Here is a 25,817-nt window from a genome sequence, read left to right as displayed (position 1 = left end):
GACTAGAGTTGTTAAACAGATGAAAAGAGAATTTTAATTAGCGAGGTACAGCTATCCAGCCACCAGATGAACACTTATTCACAAATAGCATCTCAAGCTGTCTCTGCATTGGCCACAAGTTTGGATTTAAGGGACCCTAAGCTCCCTTCCAACTCTGAGATTCTGTAACTTTAAGGGTCTCTACAGATTCTACCAGCACCCCAAGATTTAACCAGTTGAAGAGTCAAAGTTGAAATATCATCAACAATCACTGTGTCTGTACTATTGTTTTGATTTTTAAATAGAATTGGGCATTTAAGGATAGACAGAATAAAATGTTCCAAAAGATACTAGCTATAATGTGTGACATTTTTATACGGTTATGCTACATCACTCTGCACTAAAACTCAAAATGTTTTAAGTTCAGACATATTACCCCAAATAAGGCAAAATAAGTCTCTATCTACACTGGATATCAGAGCCTTATATTTAAAAGTATATTTTATGGGGATTCCCTGGTGGTGCAGTGGTTAAGAATCCACCTGCCAACGCAGGGACACGGGTTCGAGCCCTGGTCTGGGAAGATCCCACATGCCGCGGAGCAACTAAGCCTGTGTGCCACAACTACTGAGCTTGCACTCTAGAGCCCACGTGCCACAACTATGGAGCCCATGTGCCACAACTACTGAAGCCTGTGCGCCTAGAGCCCGTGCTCCGCAACAAGAGAAGCCCCCGCTCGCCGCAACTAGAGAAAACCTGCGCACAGCAACGAAGACCCAATGCTTCCAAAAATAAATAAATAAAATAAATAAATTTATTTTTTTAAGTATATTTTATAATATTTCCTGAGAACATAATGAAACATCTAAACTTCTCTTTACAGAATTAACAAAATTAGAAATATTTAGCACTACCAAAAGGTGAACTTGAACATGATTCTTCTACATAACCTGGTCCTACCACCTGATACTGCCTTGATTTAAATTTCATTGCAATCAAGGGAGTAAATGTGGCAAGTTGATATTACATAAAAATGTGAGTCTCCACATTAAATTGTTCCAAAGGAACTTCTGCTTTGAGATTGAAAACTAAACTTTTTGGAAATCAAAGACAGGTTAAAGTTTATCTTTGTACTATCACTTTTAAAGAGTACTTAATATTTAACACTGTTAGTGAGATACTAAAGAGTCGATCTTAAAAGTGTAGAAACTTCTATTTGTCTTTGTGTACATTACAACTTTAACATTAAATCACCAGTTATGCTGTCCCTTTGCTGTGGTTATTAAATATCAGTCTTACCTTTTATCAAAGAATCACTTCTACTAATGCAATTCATTTGTTAAATCTGATTAGACTTACTATATAAAACCAGTAGAGAAGACTTATGTATAATCAAATTATTACAGTGCTTTACTAAATAAATAGATCAGGTGAAGTACAAGAACTAGAAGCAGGAGGAGGTTGAATAAATGTGTTTAAGCATTTAGGGTACCTGCCCCGGTCCTGAGGGGTGAATGTGAGAGGTCCAGGGTACCTGCCCCAGTGCTGAGGGGTGAATGTGAGAGGTCCAGGGTACCTGCCCCAGTGCTGAGGGGTGAATGTGAGAGGTCCAGGGTACCTGCCCCGGTCCTGAGGGGTGAGTGTGAGAGGTCCAGGACCTCAGGCAGGAGAATACGCTGTGCAAGAAGAGCAAGTGCAGAGACAGCGAGGCAGGGGTGACTGTGAAAAATCAGGGCTGAACATATAATTTACTTTTCCTTGCCCGCAACAAACTCTACTAAAACAACAGAAAGAAGATCTTAAAAAAATCAAAGAGACCAGCAGAAGAGGACAGCAAGACAATTTTAGAAGCGGGAAGGCAGATGGGCAAATGGCAACTGACTCAGTAGACTTGAGCAAGCTGAATTCACGGCCAGCCACGGGGGATACTAAGAGGCAGTGGGACTGACACAGCAGAACTCTCAAAAGGCCCGAGTGTAGGAGGCACCAAGTAGCTCTGGAAGTGGGGATAAAAGACAGGCTACACACAGGAAGCTGCTCAAAAATCTGTTAAGAAGTTGTTTGAACCCAGATCCATTTCCCTTTCCTGTCGGCACACAGTTGACTCTCCCACACCCTGGAGGTTTAGAAAGAAACTAGAGGTTTAGTTTCTAAAGAGGGTCTCCGGACTGTAAGGCACCAGACATAATTGTAAGGTTCCAGGGATAATGGTGCAAGGGTACCATACTCAAAATAAGAAGATTAAATGAAAGTTTATTCTTTCCCTACTTGGCTTGAAGAATACTGGCAGAAAGTTGATACTGGCAGGAATAATAAATAATATAATAATAAATAAGTCACCTATAATCCCATTGTCTAGGTACAGTAATTTTCAACATTCTGATGTACATTCTTACAAGTTCTTTCTCTGATATATGCAAATTCAAGAAAATTTTAATTTATAGAAAAATATTTCATGGGAATAGAATCTAAAAAAGAGTGGATATATGTATATGTATAACTGATTCATTTTGCTGTACATCTGAAACCAACACAACATTGTAAATCAACTATACTCCAATAAAAATTAATTTAAAAAAAATCTCATGCCATGCTTATTATTTTAACATACTTATTTAACGTATTTTTATCACTTAAAAATATTTTGTGACTATCTCACCATATCAATAATATATTTTAAAATATTATTTTGTATAGTTATAATATCCTATAGGATGAACCTGTGATAATTTATTTAACCAAACCTGTATCTTTGGGTATTTAGAGGCTTTCTGATTTTTGCCATTAAACATTACATCACAATAAATACCCTTATCTGAATAGACATTTTTCCAGAGAAGACATACAAATGGGCCACAGGTCCATGAAACGGTGCTCCACCTCACTAATCATCAGGGAAATGCCGTTCAAAACCAGCATGGGATATTACCTCACACCTGTTTGAATGGCTATTATCAAAAAGACAAGGGACCCTCCTGTAATTTGCTACAGGATGCATTTCCCAAATTGCAATTCCTCTGCTCTTCCTGAATAAACTTAATTTCTGGTATTAAAAAAAAAAGACAAAAAATAACACATGTTGTCAAGGATGTAGAAAAAAAAGAACCCTGGTGCACTGTTGGTGGGAATGTAAATTGGTGCAGCCTCTATGGAAAACAGTATGGAGGTTCCTCAAAAAATTAAAACTAGAATTACTATATGACCCAGCAATTCCACTTCTGGGTATTTCTCTGCAGGAAACGAAATCACCATCTTGAAAAGATACATGCACCCCTATGTTCACTGCAGCATTATTTACAATTGCCAAGATGTGGAAACAACCCAAGTGTCCAATGACAAATGAATGGGTAAAGAAAATGTGAAGTAGATATATATATGAATATTATTCAACCACTAAAAGGAAGGAAATTCTATGTTTTGTGACAACAGGGATGAACCTTGAGGGCATTATGCTAAGTGAAACAAGTCAGACAGAGAAAGACAAATACTGTATCTCCCTTATATGTGGAATCTAAAACAAAAAACAAACACATAGATACAGGGAACAGACTGGTGGCAGTTGTACAAAATGGGTACAGGGAGTCAAAAGGCACAGACTTCCAGTTAGAAGATAAATAAGTTCTGGGGGTGTAATGTACAGCATGGTGACTAAGTTAATAATACTATATTGTACATTGAAAGTTGGCACAAGAGTAGATCTTCAAAGTTCTTATCACAAGAAAAAATGAATTTGTAACTATGTGTGGTGATGGATGTTAACTAAACTTATTGTGGTGATCATTTAGCAATACATACATGTATCAAACCATTAAGTTGTACACCTAAAATTAATAGAGTGTTATATGTCAATTACATCTCATTTTGAAAATAAATAAATATTTAAACTAACTAGCTAAATATCCTTGTATATTTGTTTTGCACACCTTCGTTTGCAGAGGATAAATTTCTAAAAACAGAATTCTTGGATCAAAGATGTGCATAATATTAAGATTTGTGACACGTATTGCCACCCCAAGAGTTGTACCAATTTATATTCCCAACATCAATGTACAAGAGTGTTCATTTTCTTAAAGCATCATTAACAGTTGGGATTACAATAAAAATCTTTGCCAGTTTGATACAGAAAGAGTTTGTCATCTGCTGTTCGATACGCTTTTTAAAACTTGGTGTGGTTAAACTTTAAAACATGTTTTCAGGCCAATGGTATTCCTTCATTTGTGAAATGTCTGTTCTACCATGTCTGATTTTGATCTTTTCAATTATCAAAGCATTCGGTATAAGATTAGGCTACATTTACCTTATTTTTTAAAATCCTAACAAGCTAGTTCATTATGGCAAAAATTTCTATGTAAAATACTTAGAATGTCAAGTTAGAGAATATCTATTCCAGAGAGGGTATTATGGGAAGAAAAATCTCTTTTTGCAGCTGATTTTAAATGACCAAAGGATGAGACCTTATTCTTTTGATCTGAATTTGTTGAATTCTGATGGTCTCCAGATTATATTATTAAATCTCCATTTCTTTTTTCTTTTTTTTTTTTAAAGATTTTTTTTTTTTTGATGTGGACCATTTTTAAAGTCTTTATTGCATTTGTTACAATATTGCTTCTGTTTTATGTTTTGGGTTTTTGGTCGTGAGGCATGTGGGATCGAACCCGCACCCCCTGCATTGGAAGGTGAAGTCTTAACCACTGGACCGCCAGAGAAGTCCCGTAATTTCCATTTCTTAATAGCTAATTTGCACATTTTTTCTAGTTAGCAATAACTTATAATTAGAATGCATTAAGGTCTAAATAAATTTTGAACCCAAATCTCTATCATTTAAGATTATTTTAGATCATTAATATAGTAGAATTTAAGTATTTTTAAAAATCAAATACTTTTCATAAAATGCTAATAAATTTAAATAACACATCTGTTTAAAAAAAAAAAAAAAGTTCCCCCAAAGGTCCAGTGTAAAAGCATTTATTTACATGGTAAGGCTGTAATAGTTACGGAATTATTTTTGTTGGCACTAGAACACAATTTCTATGCCCACAGTGAGGAAAGTATGACATCTGTGGGCAAAATAGTAAAAACATAAGGTTAAAAAGGTAAAATAGAAACATATGGGGAAGATGTGTCACTAAGGACACTATTTTGGTATGGAGAAAGCACAAAATAGTTTGGTCATTTCTAGTCAGAACTCCAATAACTTGCCAAAAGTTTTGTTTAGTCAGAGATTAGACTCGTTTTTCTCAAATGTTAACTTTCTGTTGGCTAAGGCAGTAGGACACTAAAATGTGGAAATATCTAGACTGTGTGTGTGCATATTATATTTTAGGCAGATTAGTTGAGGTGAAAACTAGTTATTTAATGCTCCATAGGGGTGATCTGCTGGGGGAAATGTTCTGCTGTGGATTCTCAGGGCAGCTCCACATGCAGTGCTCTTGGCTTGGCCTGGCATCTGCCTCAGATTTCCTGTGCTCCTGACTTTAATTCTGATGCAGCCCAAGCCTTGACCCCTAAATTCTTGGCCACAGTTGACAGAAATGCTGACCCTAATTCCTAATTGCTCATTTTGTTTGATGATTTGGATTTAGCATTCTTTTTCTTAAACTGAAATCTGATACCTATTTATTCTGTAAAATGATTCAAAATTATGCAATACCGGTCTTTAATGTCTATACAGACATTTCTGTGAGACCCACAAAATCAAAAGATATAGAATATTAAAGAAAGGACAGGACAGTTTTGTTCAACAGTTAACTGGTGGCTACTTTAGAGGCTACTACAAAATGAATTGGTAAGTGACTTACAGACACTGATCTACAAAGCCTATGTCTGTGGCGTCAAAGGCACTCTATCATTATATATTATATCTTCAAGTTAGGGTTATAGCACATTAAAATTAGACTGTCTTCATTTCCTTTCTGAAATCCTCCACATATTCACTTCTTATAAATAAACACTCAAAAAAAGGAATACAAAAAGAAGAAAATGAAGTTGAAATAACGTAAGGATCTTTGTCATGAAGATGGCAATAAAGTAATAATGTAATTAACATCACAAAGGACTTTAGGAAAAGAAAGAGTAGACCAATTACGTTAGTGTGCCTCAAAATGTAAAAAGAGACTCATTATCTTTAAACACACTATATTTACATAGCTATGTTATACTAAAGAACTTAAGCATAGTCAATTTTAAAAATTATAAAGTATATTTCAGTTGATAGAGTATTTTCACAAATAACTATTTTGTCCACAATATAAACTCTACGAGAGAAATATTATCATCCTCATTCTACATTTAAACTTTTCTTTGACCACCTCATTTCCAATGGCATTCATCTTACTCCACTTTGGCTACATTCCTCCTAAGTTTCATCTTGGTTCATCTCTCAGAACTAATCCTTCTTGGAAGAACTACATTGGAATACCTCACTCATCATGGTCGCAATCTCCTACCTTTCCAGTTCTTTACTCAGTTATCCCCATTATACCTATTGTTTAACTTCATGGGAATCTAGCCCTTTGGCCCTACCTACCCATCCTTATATCTTCACTTCCATCTCTATCCAACTTAGTGCTATGGTCTTAGTGCTAACCTTAACTCTTATCCCATTGTCCTTTCTCTGCACAAATACAGGAAAATACCCAGCACAGACAGACCCAACTGACCATCCTGGCCTTGCCTACTCCTAAGCTCTTGCACTCAAGCTGCTCAGCCTGGGGTCATGGTATGTTTGTGGTTTTCAACTTCAGTGGACCCTCAGCACCCACTACTGAATCCTTTTGAGTTTCATGGTCAGATGGCTCTCTAGTCCTCTACAGCAGTTCTTTCAAATTCCCTTTACCCTCATCAAACTTCTAATCCTCTCATTTCCAAAGAAGAAAATAGAAGCTATTATATAACTTCCTGCCATAGATGAGAAATTAAAACTCAGAGAGGTGAAGTCAATTGATCAAAGTCCACAGCTAATGAAGAAGGAGCAAAGCAAGTCAGTCTGACCCCAGAGTTCTTAACATCTATATGTTATAATGCCTCTCATTTTCCCATTCTCAGTTACTGTCTTCCCATTCTACCAGTTCTTCAAGGCAAACACCTAGGCTCTATCCTTGGCTATTTCCTCACCCTCATCATCAACAACTAATCATCTGTCTATTTCTTAGTCTTGACTGGCATTTTCCCAGAACCAGGCACCATCATCATGCACTTGGACTACAGCAACAGCCTTTAAGTTTGCTCCCAATGAATCTAGTCTCTACACTGAAAACAATGAAAGGGATCTCTCCAAAATGCACACCTATCTTAGCCAACCTAATTCCTTAGTTCGACTCTCACCAACTCTTTTTAGACCAGAGGTTGGCAAACTCTTTCTGTACATGGCCAGGTAGTAAGTATTTTAGGGTTTGCGGTCACATGATGTCTGCCCCAGACTTACAAAAGCAATCATAAATAATACATAAACAAATGGGCATGGCTGTGTGGCAAGAAAACTTTACAAAAACAGACAGTGGGCTGGGTTTGGCCCATAGGCAGTAGTTTGCTAACTCCTGCTTTGGACGTGTTACAGTCATTCATTCCATTAACATTAAGTACCTTCTATGGGCTGGGCACTGTATTAACGCCAAGGTGATGAACAAAACAGACATATTCTTGTTCTTCACAGAGCTTAAAGTTTAGTGGGGAGGGAGATATTAATTTTTTTAATTACATAAATATATAGAACTGTTTCTGTGATAAGTTCAACAAGGGAAAAATAAGTAGGGCTATGCAAGCCTATGATAGGTGGATTTGGCTTAGCACAAGGATCCGGAAGATTTTCCTGAGGAATGTCATGATTGAGAAGAGATTTGAAGAGGGGAGGGAAGAGTATTCTAGGAGGATGAATCAGCATTTGAATAGACCCTGTGACAGGAAGAAGTCTGGCTTATGTTTGGACCTGAAAAAGACAGTGATGGCTAGAATGGCAAAAAAAAATGAGGTTGGAGAGACAGGTAGGGATCAGACCATGCATTTTGGACCATATTTATGACTTTCATCTTTCATCTTAAGTGCAATGGAAAACCATTAAAGTATTTTATGGAACAGATGATATGACTAGATATCTACGGCAAAAAGAAAACTTTGGCTTGTCACAAAATTCTCAGCCCCTAGGTCTACATCTGGCAAACTGTAGTCATACTATGGAGAGAACACATAAGAAGGGGAAGCAATAGTAAATGTGGATAGATTTCTTAGAAAATGCCCATTATTTAGGAGAGATGATGGTAACTTACCTTAGGTTAATGGAGAGGAATCTGTGGAAGAGACAGACTTTTACAACAGAAAATCAGGAGGATGAGTGATGGAGTGTATTTGGCAGGGAGAGATGAAGAAGAGAGAGACATCAGGAATTCACGAAGAAGGAGAACACATGAAGAAGGTTGAGGTTGGTGGGGAAATAAGAGTTTGATGGTGGGGAGGTTGAGTATGAGATAACTTTGAGACATCCCAGAGGAAATTTTAAATAACCAGATGGGTGTATGAACCCGAAATTCAAAGAAGTCTGGGCTAAAGATATAAATCTGCTAGTGGGATGGGTGGCCTTGCAGTATATACCTAAGATATAATAGAACAAAGAGAAAAGGACCTGGGACTGAGTGTTGCAGTGTTCCGGCATTTAATAGCTAGTCAGAGAAGGATGAACCTGGAGAAAAAAAGGGTGAAAATTCAAAGAGGTAGGAAGCAAGTCAGCAGGGGCATGTGACACGGAAGTTGACGGAAGAGAGTATTTCAAGGAAGACAGTGGGGTCAACAATGTTAAATGCTGCTGAGAATCCAAGAAAGGTCAACACTGAAAAATGTTCACTGAGATTAGTGAAATGGAAGCCATTTGTGATCTTCTTTCAGGTTGCCAGAATTTACTGTGGCCTTCCTCCTTTGGATCTCTGCCTGCGCTTTTATTCTACCTGCCCTTCATGAAACAGGAAAAGTAAGATTCTCATTGGAAGGTTTCGGATGTGGGGAGGTGGGTTGGTGGCGGGGTGGATCTAGAGAGAGTTGCAAAAAAGGGCTTAGTGAGAAACAAAATAAGTAACTTAGACAAAAGCAGGTAGCCAAGCATCTACAATCAATCAAAGACAAACATGAAAATGCGGTACACACTGTAAACAAAGGCAGCTTCTGCTGGGGTAAAGCTTAGAAACTGTGACTGATTTCTAAGCTTAGAAAGCTTAGAAAACTGACTGAGATGAAGGCTGAAGAGAGAAATATACAGTCTTCATTTTAAACAATGAATAATATATTTTCATATATTTTATTCTTTGTTTAGCCATAATCACTGGGGATTTTATCAGATTTTAGGGCACCTGTTCGTTAGCTCATGCGTAATATGGTACATTCTAAAGTCACAGAGTACTTTTCTCAAATATGTAAAATTAAATGAGAAATAATGTTTGAAATCATCAAGCATAATCCCTGGCATTTAATCGGTATCTAGTGCAAATTTACTGAATTTGAATCATTATAAAATTACAAACTAATATCAGGACATGTTGTTCTTGACCCACACGCAGTGAAAATCTGATTACCTTGAATATCATCGTTGAATGTGCAATACTGGTTTTGATACTTTTTCAGGAGCCGAAATGCATTTATATTGGCAAAATCTTCAAACTGAATAAGGCAATTCATGCCATACCTATGGGACAAAATATTCACATTAGAAGAGGTTAATGAAATAACATTTAAAAATAAACCTTGAAAATTAGACTATAAAAAAGGCAAAACATTATTTTCTTTTAAAGGTCCTATCTTGCTACTTAGTATAAATATATAATACGTCTGTTCAGCAAATATTTACTACATGCTTACTACAGAAAAAAGCATTGCATTGGCACTGTGAAATACTACAAAGATGACAAAAATATGGTACCCTGCAGTCAAGTAATTTAAAAGTTAGTAGAACTTATTTTGAAATAAATGAAAAGTGCATGAAAAGTAATATAAAAGTGGTACAAACAAGGGATAACAGATGTTGAGAAGACAGATATCACTCCTGACTGGGGTTACAAACCAGGTAACAAATGAACTGAGTTTTAATCACGTCATGATTTCAAAAGTAGAGATGTAAGGTTCTACAAGCTGAGTAAACAGCAGAAGCAAAGTAACTGAAGTGAAAGTTAGGAGAGAAAAAAAATCATTCAAAAAACAGAAAGAAGCCCCATTTGGCCAAAATGTCGTGTATGGTACATGTAAGGGTGTAGTGAAAGACAAGGTCAGAATTTTATGTCGGAAATCTTAAAAATTCTAGCCTAGGATTCTGGTGTTTGTTCTATAGCCATGACCAAACACTGAAAAGCTTTGAGCTTTGAAGTATACAGCACAGATTTTTATTCCTGAAATTAACTTACTGGTTTGACCCTTTATTCTTATGATCATCTATGGCCTGTACATCCAAGACGAGGGAAATTAACACCACTGATACCCCAAGTATCTGAGAGTTACCAGAGAAAGCCTTATAGCCATGGCCATCCTTGCTAGGTGATTTAGAGATGTATGGTCTCCAACCTCGGCTAGACTCCCACTGCTGCCATATTTATGATTCCTTTTCTTTGTCCTTGGTCAGCTTCCACTGCTATTGCACCCAAAGGCTATTCCTAATCTTCGCCAATCCTTTTAAATCTTGACCTCTTCACCTGTCTCCTACTTCCTGGCATAGTGAGGGCATAATGTGTGATCTCCTTCAACTATTCTCCTCCCACCGCATCCCCCATCTCTATCTTTAGCGCTACCCTGCAGGCATCAGTCAACAAGATGTTCCTCTTCCTGCTTAAGGTAACTCACCGCTGCTGCCCACGTTCCCACCACTTCCTTCTTAATTAGCTCCCTCTCTCCTATTTACAACTCCTTCTTCTGGACAAGTTCCTTCCTCTTTTTTGATAACTGACTTGGAGCTTCTCATTAGAGGGAAAAAGTTCTTTCTCAACCCCATGTTTTTCCTATCCTTTCCATTTAATGTATCTGAAATATTAGTTCACAGTTTACATTATTTCTCCATCCCCTGTCATTTACCTTCTGTCCTCACGACTCTGCTAAAATTGCTGCTCTAAAATTAGAATGTTTCCGAACTAAAAATCCAAGAAACACTGTTTCCCATCCCTAATTTACCAGAGCTCTTTGCTGCATTGCCACTAATTCTGTTTATCTTTTTCCCTTGAAACTCTATTCCCTAGGCTTCTGTGATATCACGCTTTTCTGTGCCTTCTCCTAAACTACTGATCATTTCTTCTTCTTTCTCCCTTAGGGAGTTCTTAGCACTTAAACATTGGTGTTTCCCATGACTCTGTCCTTGGTCTACTACATGGTGTGTGTGTGTGCGTGTGCACGTGCGTGTGTGTGCATGTGTGTGCATCCGTCCGTCCTGACAGAATCTCGATCCCACTCATAGTTTTAATCACCAATTATATACAGTGACTCCCAAAGGTATGTTTCTACTCTACTCCTGTGAACTCCAGACTTGTAAATCTCATGACCAGCTGGATAATTTCACTTGAACGTACCTCAAGTTGAAAAGTCCAAAATTAAACTCATTACATTTCCATAATACCCATAAGTGCTCAGCAAATATTTGTTGGATGAATGTAATTTACAGATATTTTCTCATTTAATCTCAGGGTACAATTTTATAGATGGGGATAGCCTTGGGCACCAGGTAAGCTGGGGAGGGGAGATCTGCACTCAAGTCTGCCTGATGATGTGGTAGAGCCTGACGTTTAAGCTAAGCTTTAAGTTTATGATTGATTCCTTTCTGTTATCCTGTAGGTTATTATATATACCTTTAAGTATATACCTTTAAACAACGCTGAGTTCTAAAACTAAAAATAAGGAGCTCTATAACAGAAAAGTTTTGTAAAATTTAATCAGAATAATAAACTAGTGAAAAGACTGACTAGTCTTTAGGGACTACGTTTTGTTGCAAACCAACAGTTAATTGAAAGCTGCTAAGCATAGGTTTGGTTGTTTAACATTTATGATGGTCCTACCTCTTCATGGTGAAGTCTGTCTCCTCAAGACTTAAACCAACACCTTCTTATAGATTATCTATTCTGTATTTCCAACCTAAATTGCTTACTGAAACTCAATCATCTTCACAGAACATTTCCAAAGTCAAGTAGGCTCTTGACTCTCAACTTCAACAATTTTTTTTCTATGATGGAAGTATACATTTCCATGTCTCAGAGACCAAAGGACTGAAGCTGTTATTTTACTATTTCCTTTTTAACCCATCATATTCAGTTAATTACCATTTTCTATCATTTCTACTATTTAAATATTATCACAGCCAAAGAAATCAGTCTTGCTCCTGCTAGGACTGCAAAAAGTCTACTGCTCTCTGCTTCTCCTTGTCTCCCTCAAACATATGACACAGAGCCACCAATGTTTTGTAAACAACAACTTCCACCAGCTACTCCTTTGCTCAAAATTCACAGAGTGGATTGCTCTGATGATGACGCTCAAATTCCTTAAATTCAAGGATCTATAATCACATGTTATCTTTTCAATTGCCTTATCTCTCCCTATATTCCAGGGTAAGTCCCTTCCCCACTGAACCACTTCTCTCCTCTCTCAAACACGCCACGTCCGTCTCCTTCCCATGTCTTTATTAATGCACTGCCATTGCAAATCACCGTCACTCTTGAATCGGCAAATATTTTCTATACCACTTACGAGGGGTCTAAAACTACTAGCATGTAGATGTCTCATCAACTAGATCAAAAGGTTCCTGAGAGACTTAAAACTCTTTCAGATAGTACTACTTCAGCAGAGAGAAGATCAAGTGAATATAATATGTAAGCACAAATTTATTTCATTCAATAAGAATAATTGGTCACTTAATAATCTGTACTGCCGAATACTATGACTATCAGTTGCTTTGAATGAGTTGCATCAGAGTAGGTATTTCCCTTTATTTGCCCCAATTCCAGAAGTTCTACTGTTTTGCATTTTTCATACTAGTTCAAAAAAAAGTATAATCTTTCTATTATTTAAATAGACATGACTTTTATTCTAGAATTTCTCTATTATTTAGCAAGAAACAAAATCAAGTTCGTTTCATGTTAGTTTTTAAAGAGCTGGCACTAAGTAGGTTAGAGAAGTTTTCAATATCAATAGTTTCTATTAACAGAGGTAAAAAGGTTAGCCTAGTCAAACCAAGATTTTTCAAAACACTCATTTAGTACTATAAGACGTTAACACATTTTTCTCTTTTGGTTGAATTCCCAAATACAAACAGGAATTTAAATCATGTAAATCACAGTTATTCTTATAATCTTTATTCATATTTATTTGCCCCTCCTTTGAAAATATTTCCTACAGTTACCTAAGAAAACAAATTCCTATGAAACTGCTATTTTTTCCATCAGCATTTTAAAATTCTTTCCTGTATACTTTCCTCTTTTCTTTTCTATCAAAGTCATTTTGGAAATGTTATTTGTTTAGAAGACTTTCTACAGTAGTCCTTTAGGCCTTTAGAAAAAGTAATATTTTAATTCAAACAAGCAGCATTAGAAAATTCCCATATGAGCAAAAAGACTAATAAAATATGAATTAATAAGAAGTTAATGGTCTAAAAGTTCTACTGCCAATATCTTAAATTCTCTAATACTCTCCTTCTCTGCCCCTAGTCCTGTCTTCCCTCTCTTCCACCAACTCCTTCCCCAGCACACTACCCACTCTTCATTTGGTCCTTCCTTTCCTCCGAGTTCATTCTTCCTAGCTTCACCTCTGTATGCTGAAGACAGTTACTCCAGCCATGCACTGGCCATCCCCCTAGTGAAACTGAGCAGGACCCTGTGGGGCTCCTGGGCATAGAAGACTTTCTGTCCCCCGATTCTGTCCTCCCTATTCTTGTACGGGATAGCCATCAGTCTCCATGACCTTCCCTGAGTTCCAAAGGGCAAGGTCCAAACAGTTGCTAATCAGGGAAGGGAGGGCAGGCAGAGACAAGGGAGGAGCAGCCAAGAAACAACAGTGCAGCCTTGGGGCAGGGTCCTGGTTCCCCCTCAAGGGATACACATGACAATATCTTTAAACTCTTTACAGAACTAAAACCCCCAACAAACGGAAGATGCTAGCATCCTTCATTCCAGAGAAGACCACCTGAGGCCAGATTAAAGGAACCAGAGAAGCTCATCAAGAGACGACATGAGACCAGATTAAAGGAGTGCAGGCCCTGCACACACTCTGATCCTTATCAGCAACCCAGCCCTTGAACCATTGCTATAAAACTCCTCACCAAATCCTCCTGGGTTGGGACACAGTTTTTGAGGGTCATGAGCCCTCTGTGTCCCCCTTTGCCTGGCAAAGCAATAAAGCTATTCTTTCCTTCTTCACCCAAAACTCTGTCTCTGAGATTCGATTCGCCACTGGTGCACGAATTTTCAGCAACACTAGGCACCCCTAGCCCCTTGCTCTCCCTCATTCCACTTAGATAGCACACGAGTCCATGCTATGGAGTCTCAGCTAGGACCTCAATCAAGTTCTGCAATATTTGTTTTCTATTGCTTACTGGTCCATAGCATGATCCCAGAGCAGCTTCTGCAAACCATTTTTTACTCCCCTTGTCCCACAAGCATTCCATCTCTTACCAGCCACAACTTCACTGAGATGAATGCCATCCAGAGAGAAGAATCTTCACTTTCTCAGCTCCCCTCCACATTTAAAAATATGTGTGCTTTTACTTCTTTTCTTCTTCCACTTCCGAGATGTATTCTTGCTTCCTTTTTTCTAATCTCTCTACAGACCTTACTGCCTCAACTCTACCTCTCTACACTAACAGCTTCAATTTCTCCTTCTCCACTGGTTCCTTCCTGTCTCCAAGGAGCCTCAGGACTCCCTGATTTTAAAACCATATCTCTTGACCATGACAAAGCCAAAGCTATGGTTACTTATCTCTCTTTCCACCTACTGCCAAACCTCTCAGAAGAGAGGCTGACAAACTTTCCCTCATTTTTCACTTCTTGTTAATATTAAGCCTATACTTCAAAGACAGTCTCACACTACCACATTCTGATATCACAACGTAGATGAGGTCTCTTTCTTCTGATCCAACAAAATACTTTGTAAATCATCTGCTTTTCTTCCATTGCAGTTATTTACATATTATTATTATGTCCCTGAAGGTCTATCTTTTTAAATCACTGTAAAATTCAAGGTGAAGACTGTTTTCTGAATTTTTGTTTCTTTTTTTTTTTTGATTACTCATGAACCTTAGCATCTTTTTCTATGTCCATTGGTCATTTGCAATTCTTCCTGGAAGATTATATGGTCTTTGGTTTGTTTTTCTATTTTTATGGTCTTTTCTTTATTATTTCATAAGAGTTCTTCACATATTAAGAATATTAACTTCCTGTTATATATGGTGCATGTGGCTTCCCTACTCTAGCATACTGTGTCATTAATCATTTACACAGCATTCCTGTTTGTTTTTACAAAAGGAATTCTAAATTTTTATGTAGTCAGATCTTTCCATCTTCTTACTTATAGCTTCTGCCCTTGATGGTATGCTTATTACCATCAATCTTCTCCACACACGCTTATTTAACTATTAATAAAAAATTTCCTCTAGTGATATCATGGATTTAGAAAATAATTAACCTCTACAGCTGGTATTATTTTTTGCTGTTTAGATGTAGATTTTTTTTAAATATAGATAAAATTTTCTGACTTCTATATAATTCACTCAACTATGCCAGCACCATCTACTTAATAGCCTATCTTTTCCCCTCATCACCTGTAATCAGATACTATATTCTCATACATAGTAGAGTCAGTTTTCTGTGCTTTTCTCTTTTATTCTACTATGGCTAATGACAACAAATTTTTTTAATCGATTTCTTTTATTTATTTACTTATTTATTTATTTATTTTTTGGCTGTGTTGGGTCTTCGTTGCTGTGCGCAGGCTTTCTCTAGTTGTGGTGAGTGGGGGCTACTCTTCGTTGCGGTGTGAGGGCTTCCCACTGCGGTGGCTTCTCTTGTTGCGGAGCACGGACTCTAGGCACGCAGGCCTCAGTACTTGCGGCACGTGGGCTCAGTAGTTGTGGCTTGCGGGCTGTAGAGCGCAGGCTCAGTAGTTGTGGTGCATGGGCTTAGTTGCTTCGCGGCACGTGGGATCTTCCCGGACCAGGGCTCGAACCCGTGTCCCCTGCATTGGCAGGTGGATTCTTAACCACTGCGCCACCAGGGAAGCCCAAGAAATATTTTTTAACCTTTAATAATATGTGTGTGTACACGTGTCTGTGTGTGTACACTCACTTATTCTTCACAACCACTCTATGAGGCAGGCACTATTATTATTCTCATTTTATAGATGAGAAAACAGGCACAGCATGTTGATACTGCTCGGTAATGATAGCCTATAACAGTAATGATTAATCTACTAATCTCTCTATCCACTGAAAAATGCCTCTATTTTAACTACTATAGTTTTTAAGTGACTTTAATATTTACTAGTATTATTTATCTCTCATTCTTCTTTTGTAAGTATTTGCTTGGCTGTGTTAGCAGTTTAAAAACATAGACTCTACTCAATAGTAAAAAACCAAAACCCTCCAATTAAAAAATGGGCAGAAGATCTGAACAGACGTTTTTCAAAGAAGACATACAGATGGCCAATAGGTATGTGAAAAGATGCTCAACATCGCTAATCATCAGAAATGCAAATCAAAACCACAATGAGATATCACCTCATATCTCTTAGAATGGCTCTTATCAAAAAGGTAAAACTAACAAGTGTTGGCAAGGATGTGAAAAAAAAGGAACCCTCATGCACTATTGGTGGGAATGTAAATTGGTGCAGCCACTATGGAAAACAGTATGCAGGTTCCTCAAAAAACATTAAAAACAGAACTACTGTATGATCCAGCAATTCTGCTTCTGGGTATTTCTTTGAAGAAAATGAAAATATTAATTCAGAAAGATATCTGCACCCCCATGTTCACTGCAGCATTATTTACAATAGCCAAGATATGGAAACAACCTAAGTGTCCATCAATGGATGAATGGATAAAGAAAATATGGCATATATACACAATGGAATATTATTTGGGCATAAAAAAGAAATGAAATCTTGCCACTTATAACAACATGGAAGGACCTTGAGGGCATTATGCTAAGTGAAATAAGCAACACAGAGAAAGACAAATACCATATGCTGTCACGTATATATGGAATCTAAAAACAAACAAACAAGAAGAAAAAAAAAAGTTCATAGATACAGAGAACTTTTTGGTGGTTGCCAGAGATGGGGGTGGCGGGGTGGGTGAAATGGGTGAAGGTGATCAAAGACTACAAACGTCAAGGTGTAAAGTAAATAAGTCCTGGGAATATAATGTACAGCATGGTGACTATAGTTAATAGTATCGTATTACATATTTGAAAGTTGCTGAGAGAGTAGATCTTGAAAGATAAAAACTTTTTTATAACTATGTATGGTGATGGATGGTAACTAGACTTACTGTGGTTATCATTTCGCAATGTGTACAAATACTGAATCATTACGTTGTACACCTGAAACTAAAATAATGTTATATGTCAATTATACCTCAATTAAAAAAAAAAAAACATGGGCTCTAGAGTCAGAGATCCTGGGATGAAATTCTGTCACTGTGCCCCTGTTTCTCTATCAGAATAAATAAGAATAACAATGGCATATTATCATAAGTATATTATCAGGATTAAATGAAGCGATAAGTGCCAATGTTCAATGTGTAAAGATTGGCACTAAGTACTCTATAATCACTAGATATTTTCTATTACTTAATAGCAACAATAGAAGCCATAAACAGTGAAATAATACCTTCCAAAGCCTAAGAGAAAATAAATATCATTCAAGATCTAGCAAAGCTATTCTTCAAGAGTACGGTTGAAATAAAGTCGCCTTTAGATAAATAAAAGCCAAGACTTTTACTAAAGGACTTTTACTAATGGGTGTATTTCAGAGAGAAAGGAAATAATCCCAGAAAAAAAAGTCTGTGATATAACAAAACAAAATATAAGTAAATACAAGTAACTCTTATCCATATAAAATAATAACGATAAGTAAGCTATACTTCCGGCACGACAGAGTGAGGAGGTTGGCAAATTTCTTCCCCGCACAGCAACAATACAGCAGGACAAATACTTCAACACAACCATGTCAGTGCTCTGGAAATCAACTAAAGGCAAAGAAGCAAAACTTTTAAAGTAAAATGGGGAGTGGGTCAATTCTTGAAAGGAACATAAAATGTTTATGCTTCTCATACACACGATGCCATTCTAGGAAACTATTTAGCTATCTTGATTAAAAATAACTCAAATATTAAGAATGGGTAAAAGTATCACCATAGTTATAAATCATTACCTTTTTTTTTTTTTAACAACTTAGCAGAGAGGCAAACTTTGTGGTAGCAACTGATTACCCCAAACACAAGCATCAGTCAAGAATCATCTGGTGCTCATCATGGCTCCTTCCCCACCTCTTTGGTTTCTAAGCAGCCCTTTAGAAAGTAAAGGCTGCATGTTTTCAGACAGTGTCCTATGGTTTGCTCCTGATGTGTCATGTACTGTGGTCCAGCAGCACCAGATGATCTGTTATTATGTACCAAAGCAGCAGAACCTTGTGGTTACAGGATGTGAGGAGGAATCAGAGCCTTCTCAGTTCTATTCCTGGACCTACTACTTACTTGGTCCTGTGGTTTGGGGGTGGTTACAATTTCTCTGTGGTTAAAATGAAATCCTCACAATATGGCTTGCCTTCAGTGTTTAGGATACAATGTGGTCAGGCTATAAATTTATAATGTTTTCTAAGTGAAGTCTGGGAATAGGCATAGGTAGTAAAAGGGTGCACAAGATACCTCATCATTTACAAAAGGATATTTTAGAATCATCCCCTGGAGAATACCACCTATCAGTTTTCATTTCATGAATTTTCTCTGCTTGGTAATTAACTCTGATTTGAGTCCTAAAGATATAGGGAGAGGCACCCTGAATTCATTTTGTGATACAAGCATCTTGCATCATATAATAAAAGAAAGCCATGGAAGGGATATTTTGTTCCAGATTGAACCAGCCTTGTCGCTATAAAATTATAAGCAGTGGAACACAAGGACGTTAGCCAATTGGATTCTACATGACTATGAAAAGAACCTACTATTTTATGATCAAAATATCACATAAAATAGTGGGTGTAAATGGTTTTAGAAGTTAACAGAAATACCACCCATAAAATTAACATGTAAAAGCTGCAGAGAACTTTCTCTTGTGGCATTGTTAAATTAGACAAAACCCTTATTACAGTGGCGGCACTTACTAAGTGCCAGGCACAGTACTCCACACTTTACAAGGATTATCTCCTTTAACTCTCAGCAACCCAGTGAGGAAGGTAGTTATTACCCATTTTATGGATGAAGAAACTGGAGCTCAGAGAGATTAGGGCCGTGGTTGAGTTCATACTGCTAATAAGTTGCAGGACCTGGACTGAACCACAGGGTCCCTGGTTTTAACAACTTTATATACTGGCTTCCACAGAGCACCAATGTTGCCATCAATGAAGTGAACAGTATGTTTAGAAAGAAAAGGACTGTAATGATAAAATAAGGGAGTTATAATTTTACCATAAAACTACCAAGACAGCATTTGTACGTATTCCATATACTAGGTATTTTTATAACAGAAAGTATATGGACAGATGTTCGTGAAAACATTAGTCTTTCTTTGATTGTAAACTATCAAGAATTCACTGTAATCAGGTTGACCAAGCACATTTTGATTTAATAAAATTTTTTTAGCATTTATTACATACATGGCATTATGCAGCATTCAAGATCCAGAGCATTTTACCTCTGATGGGTACCTTAGCGATAATGTATTACTCACTTTTAGTAATGTAACTGAGCAAACTGAGCAGTAAATAGGAAACACGGATCTTGCCCTTAAAATGCTTATAGTCTCATTGGGAAGACAAAAGATACAAGCAGAAAATTTAAAGAAGGTTCAAATTAAAAGCAAAACCAGCGGTACACAAAGAGATCACTATAGGATTTAGGGAAGACAACATGAATTAGATTGAGGCTTAAACAGGGCCCTTGGTAGGATTCCAATGGGGAAAAGAGTGGGGGAAAAAACCACAGAGGGCTCAGAGTTTGTGCTGGAGGACCCTGAGGACAATAGTTTGAGGAACTTTAGAAGATCAATATTGGCCGCTGAATTTCAGATTATGAATAGTCTTGAATGCCAGGATAAGTAATTTGAAGTTGACTGAAGTTCTCTTTGGCCAAGAACAACTCAAGTTTAATTCTTCCTTGTCGGTAAGAATTAAGAACAGAAATGTGTTCACTCATTTCTTAACCCACTGTAATATGGCTCCAGTTCCTACAACTTTACTTCTGTATTATTTTCTAACACTTAGATATACCTTTCATTTCTCTTATCATTCTTTCTGTTATATTTTGCTGACACCTCTTAATTATTCCCTGTGACACTGGAAATTATAAACATTCAGCAGTAATCATCCTTTCTTTCCTTCTTTTCCTCCTATAATCTTCCCTTATCAAGTTCACCTATTCTTAGGGATTCAGTAATCATCTTTAGATGAATAACTTCTAAATCTATAGTCGCTAATCTTTCAAAGAAACTCCAACTCTATGTAGCCAAAAGGATAGTAAGAAAGATGTGGAGACATATTATATTCTGAATCTTTTTTTAATGAGGAATACATGTTTATAAGATAATATTTTAATATATTGTTAACCATTCTTACTCAGTTATTTATAGTATCAAAAGTATTTACAGTATCAAAAAATTCACAACTTTTTTACACCAAGGACAAACAATGAAACATAAACAAAATGAAACCATTTTCTTTGGTTGTCATCTACTTCTCAAAAAAGACAGCAGAGTTTGTTAAAATTTAAGTTCCTTAAAATTCAACAAATTCTGAAACTGCATTTATAATTAAAATTTCTATTTAGTATATTCACTAAAAGAACATTGAAAAATTACTTGTTGCCTCCAAAATCAGTGAAATCTTTTCTCTAATGATTTTAATTTAATATGTGAATATAAAACTCTTAGAAATTCTGAACTTTTTTCCTTACAAAACTTATTATCCAAACTCTTCCTATTTCCACCAATGCCAAAATACTGTAATCAATTTCTATTTTGCCTCCTACCTTACACCCTAGTGGTCAAGTTCTGTTATGCCTTTTAATGATACACCTTTCACAGTAATTGTTAAGCTTTCTATTCCAAGTGCCTCAATTCAAGTTCAGGCTCTTTGGACCACATCACTGCAATAGTACTGCAATCTCCTAGTTAGTCTCCTTGCTTGTGTTTACTTCCCCACTGAAAGCAGTTTACACAGTAAAAAATTTTTTCATCCTATTTTAAAGCAGGTCTTGTGTAATGTGAGCTCTTATAAACTTATCTCCCCCTATTCTCAAAAAGAAACCGTATTCTTCCTTTCCTCCCTTATTTGTTCATTCCTGCCCTCACAGAGTTTGTAGTCTTGGGGCGGATACGGTAAGTGGGAGATTATAATGCAGTGTGGTAAGTGCTGTAACAGGAAATTCAGGATTCCAAAACAGAGCAGGGGCACCTACCCAGAATTAAGAGAATTAACAAAGGCTTTCTAGAGGAACCTAAAGCCTGAAGGATGAGTAGGAGTTTGTCAAGTTAAGAGAAAGGGAAAGAATCTGTGAGAAACAGGGAACATGCTCAAAGGCCCAGGGTTCAATAAATCATATTTATTCTGGCATATTTCAAGAACTTGAAATTCTGGCATATTTCAAGAACTGAAATAAATTAAATACGATTGAATCACAGGGTTTGAAGGGGAAGAGACAAGAATTAAGGCTAGAGAGGTAAGTAGGGCAAGATTATGCAGGCCCTCTAACCTGTGTTGAGGGGTTTGTATCTGATCCTAAAAATGGGATATTAAACAGGAGTGTGACATGATCACTTTGCATTTTAGACTAACTCTGTGTGGTCAGGGCAAAGAATGGATTAGAGAGGGGGAGGACCAAATGCAGGAAGTTTCCTTAGGAGGCCGCCGCAAAACCCCAGGCCTGCACCTGGAATGAGAATGGGGAAAGGGAGAAGTGGATGGATTCGAGAAATATTCAGGAGACAGAAGGGACTATATTAAGTGAAAAGGAGTAGATGATGAGAGAGAAGAAATCAAGGATGAATTCCAAGTTTCTAGTTTGGGCCACTTGGTAGAGGATGTAGTATATTAAAAAAAAAAAAAAAATAGGACATCTCAGGAGAAGAAGCTGGCTTGGTCAGGAAGACCATGAGTTCTGCTTTGGATACGCCGCTTTGGAGCAACCTCAGAGACATGCAAGCAGAGGAAGCTGTCGTGAGAAATTAAGGTGTGTGACTTTAGTATGTCAGAGTTTGAGCAGCTGCCTGTGAAGATAAGGCCCATGAGGTAGCCATGAGTGGGTGTCTAAAGTGGTATGGGCCTAAGGCCATTAGAAATGAAGATCCTGAGAACAAGAAAGGCCAACAAAACACATCATCCACATGGAAATGAAAGTGGGTTGAGAGCAAGGCTTTGAAAACAGATAAGAATTAGAGGAGGGTAGTTAGGAAACTGGGAGAAGATAGAGATAAGATAAACCTAATTGGCATAAACACCAAAGATGCCAGGGTGAGGGGCTTACGTAAGGATGAAGGACTGGACTTCCCTGGTGGTGCAGTGGTTAAGAATCTGCCTGCCAATGCAGGGGACATGGGCTCGAGCCCTGGTCCGGGAGCCAAAGACCCACACGCCGTGAAGCAACAAAGCCCGTGCGCCACAACTACTGAGCCTGCACTATAGAGCCCACGAGCCACAACTACTGAGCCCCTGTGCCACAACTACTGAAGCCCACACGCCTACAGCCCGTGCTCCACAACAAGCCACCGCAATGAGAAGCCCATGCACCGCAATGAAGAGTAGTCCCACTCACCGCAACTAGAGAAAGCCTGTGCGCAGCAACGAAGACCCAACACAGCCATAAATAAATAAATAAATAAATAAATTTATTTTAAAAAAAAGGATGAAGGACTAATAGTCTGAATGGACAGAGGGGAGAAGGCACTGATCTCACCTCCCAACCCTAAAACACTGTGTGGACCAACAAGCATCACTCTTTGAAAGCACTGCAAGAACAGTGGAGGTCTTAAATGAGAGCCATGTTCTAGGAAAGCAAGAAGGTAAAGGGACCATCCAGTGAGGAAGTTAGGGAGCCTTTATTAAGGAACAGGTTTCCAAAGGCAGAGTGGAAAGTTTTGAGAGGGAAGGGCATGTTGGCAGTTTGGTTTGGGGGAGAGGAAATACAAAACATAAAAGTATGAAAAGGCATGAAGTACGTGAAACGGTATATGGAATTAGACAAATGAGATGTTATTTTTACATTATAACGGGAGACCAAATATAACAATAATATGAAGTGAGGCTTTCTAAGAATTACGTCCAGAGGCCACGTGATGGACTGCAAAGATGGAGTGCCAGGAGGTGGGTTTATGGCAGGGGGAAGGTTGCATCCTGGTGTCCGTGAGTTGAGGCAGCACCAGTACAGGCTCAAATCCTCAGGGCAGCTTTGGCTCTAACGGACGGATCTCTGTTTCAACATGCCATTTGTGTTTTGATCCTCCATTTCTACTCTGCACCATTTCCCATGCCCAGAATGCCTTCACATAAAGGATGCAGAAATTCAGAAAATGCTTTTATAAACTCCATCTGCAAACTTACTATAGAGAATTAAAAGTCTCCTCAAATGCATGTTCCAGTAAATACCTTATCCCCAACCTCAATCATGTCATTTACTTCTGCAGTTTGAATCACTAAATCTGTCTGTGTCTCCTTCCCAATTTAGACTAGATCAAACTGCTTATTTTTAAAAGCCAACAACTTCCACAAAACACTAGGGATCAGGTTTTGAGCAGCAGAGAGAACTGTATGTGATTTTGCTGCAGATTATCAGAGCCATAAAACTTTCAAGCTAGAAAGGTCCTTGGAGACCGGATTACAGGAGCAGACACTAGTGAGTATTGCCACCTAAGAGAAAAGCCAGGAACCCCAACTACGACAGCCACTTATGATACCAGGAGACTTTTTTGATGTAGGAAAATATCTTCTTATTTCAGACTATAAAATACAGAATATTTCCAGAGACATTTGTCAGAATTTATATATTCAAGTGAATATGAATACTATCCTTTAGAGTGTCCACTTTCAGACTATTTATTTATCCAATGATGCTGCAAACTGCTCAACTACTTTCAAAGTGACTTTAAAATCAGTTTTAGGGCTTCCCTGGTGGCGCAGCGGTTGAGAAGCTGCCTGCCAATGCAGGGGACACAGGTTCGAGCCCTGGTCCGGGAAGATCCCACATGCCACGGAGCAACTAGGCCCGTGAGCCACAATTACTGAGCCTGCGCGTCTGGAGCCTGTGCTCCGCAACAAGAGAGGCCGCGATAGTGAGAGGCCCGCGCACCGCGATGAAGAGTGGCCCCCGCTCGCCGCAACTAGAGAAAGCCCTCGCACAGAAACGAGGACCCAACACAGCCATAAGTAAATAAATAAATAAATAAAATTTTTTAAAAAATCAGTTTTATTACTTTATAGTTCTATCTTGTAGGTAATTTTCTTCCCTCTTTCTTAACTAGCAGTAAAAAAAAAAAAATCTGAAGAAATATTTTGAGAACAAGAACTAGTTCCAAATACTGACTTGCATCAATATTCTCATTCTGACTGTTCTCAAGAATCACTATCAGTCTCAAAGGATTTTTCTTTAAATGCCATCATTGTGATATTTAAAAGAATTGCTATAGGTTCTAAATACAATATTCAAAAAGGCATTCCAAAAGTACTATGAACATCGGCAGTAATCATTGTACAGAGTTCCAGGGTATTACCTAGAAAGAGATAACACTCATTCGCATCTAACTTTAAAAAAAAAAAAAAAATCAATCACGCTACTCTATAGTGAAACCTCAAAATCAATGTAAAAATGAAAAAGGACTTTGCATGTACCACTACTTAAAATAAAAACTTTGAAAGATGATATCCATTCTTATGCCACTGAATAAGAGAAATCTATGTATATTATTCAAGAAAAATCTGAGAACTCTACGTTTGGAAATAGCTGAAGGCACAAATCCAACGTAAATTACAAATCAGGCCTCTCTGGCATAATCGTCCGGACTAATGTCAAAGTTTGAACACTAACCATTTTCCATAATCAGAACCCACCTACCAGTAATGTGTCCTGAAGTTACGTCTATTTATATTTCCATATTAATAGTATTTCTTATGGAAGTATTATTGCCTAATACTAATAAAAATGCCAAAAATATCATGTTCCCTGCTTTATTAGTAAGCTCTTTTCTTCCCACATACTGTGGACCTCATGAACTAAGTTCATCATATGTTCCATTGGTCCTGAAGGTCTTTTAAGCCCAAACTGCTTTAAGATTGTTTCTATTGGCACCTGTATGGGTACATTTACCTGTATGTCAATGCCTTCTTTTCCCCTTAAAATGGCTCAATAATTAGTTGAAGTGATTTAATCTAACACACTAAAATTAGAATTCTATTGCAGAGTCCCTACTTAATTCTGAACAATTCTTAGGGACAAAACCTGACATAGTTCGAAGAATTGTTTTGACTTCCTTTTGCATTAAATCACTATTAAATGATTCTGAGTCTTTTTTGAATTAACAAGTATAATATTTCAGTCTAAGTTTTCAAGAATGCAACTCTTTCTCTGCCAAATTGACATATTTCCAAAATCTGACTTTGGACAAGGGTATATGGAAGTATGATAACATCATTTTTAAACTAAT

General features: G+C 37.5%; 1 protein-coding gene across 2 annotated transcripts in view; it reads right to left on the bottom strand.

Annotated features, from left to right (window-relative positions):
- The window catches only part of ME1 (malic enzyme 1), a 184,543-nt gene that overhangs the window by 32,417 nt on the left and 126,309 nt on the right, over window positions 1-25,817 (bottom strand). For both annotated transcript variants that reach the window (XM_036871346.1, XM_036871347.1), the window contains exon 7: window positions 9,534-9,643. In XM_036871346.1, coding sequence (XP_036727241.1) covers window positions 9,534-9,643 — 110 coding nt within the window. The remainder of the gene's footprint in view (window positions 1-9,533; window positions 9,644-25,817) is intronic.

This window comes from Balaenoptera musculus, chromosome 12 (assembly GCF_009873245.2).
Source record: "Balaenoptera musculus isolate JJ_BM4_2016_0621 chromosome 12, mBalMus1.pri.v3, whole genome shotgun sequence".
In the NCBI taxonomy this organism is placed as follows: Eukaryota; Metazoa; Chordata; class Mammalia; order Artiodactyla; family Balaenopteridae; genus Balaenoptera; species Balaenoptera musculus.
The sequence above is the reverse complement of the archived record's forward strand: the minus strand, read 5'-3'. Positions and strand labels throughout refer to the sequence as shown.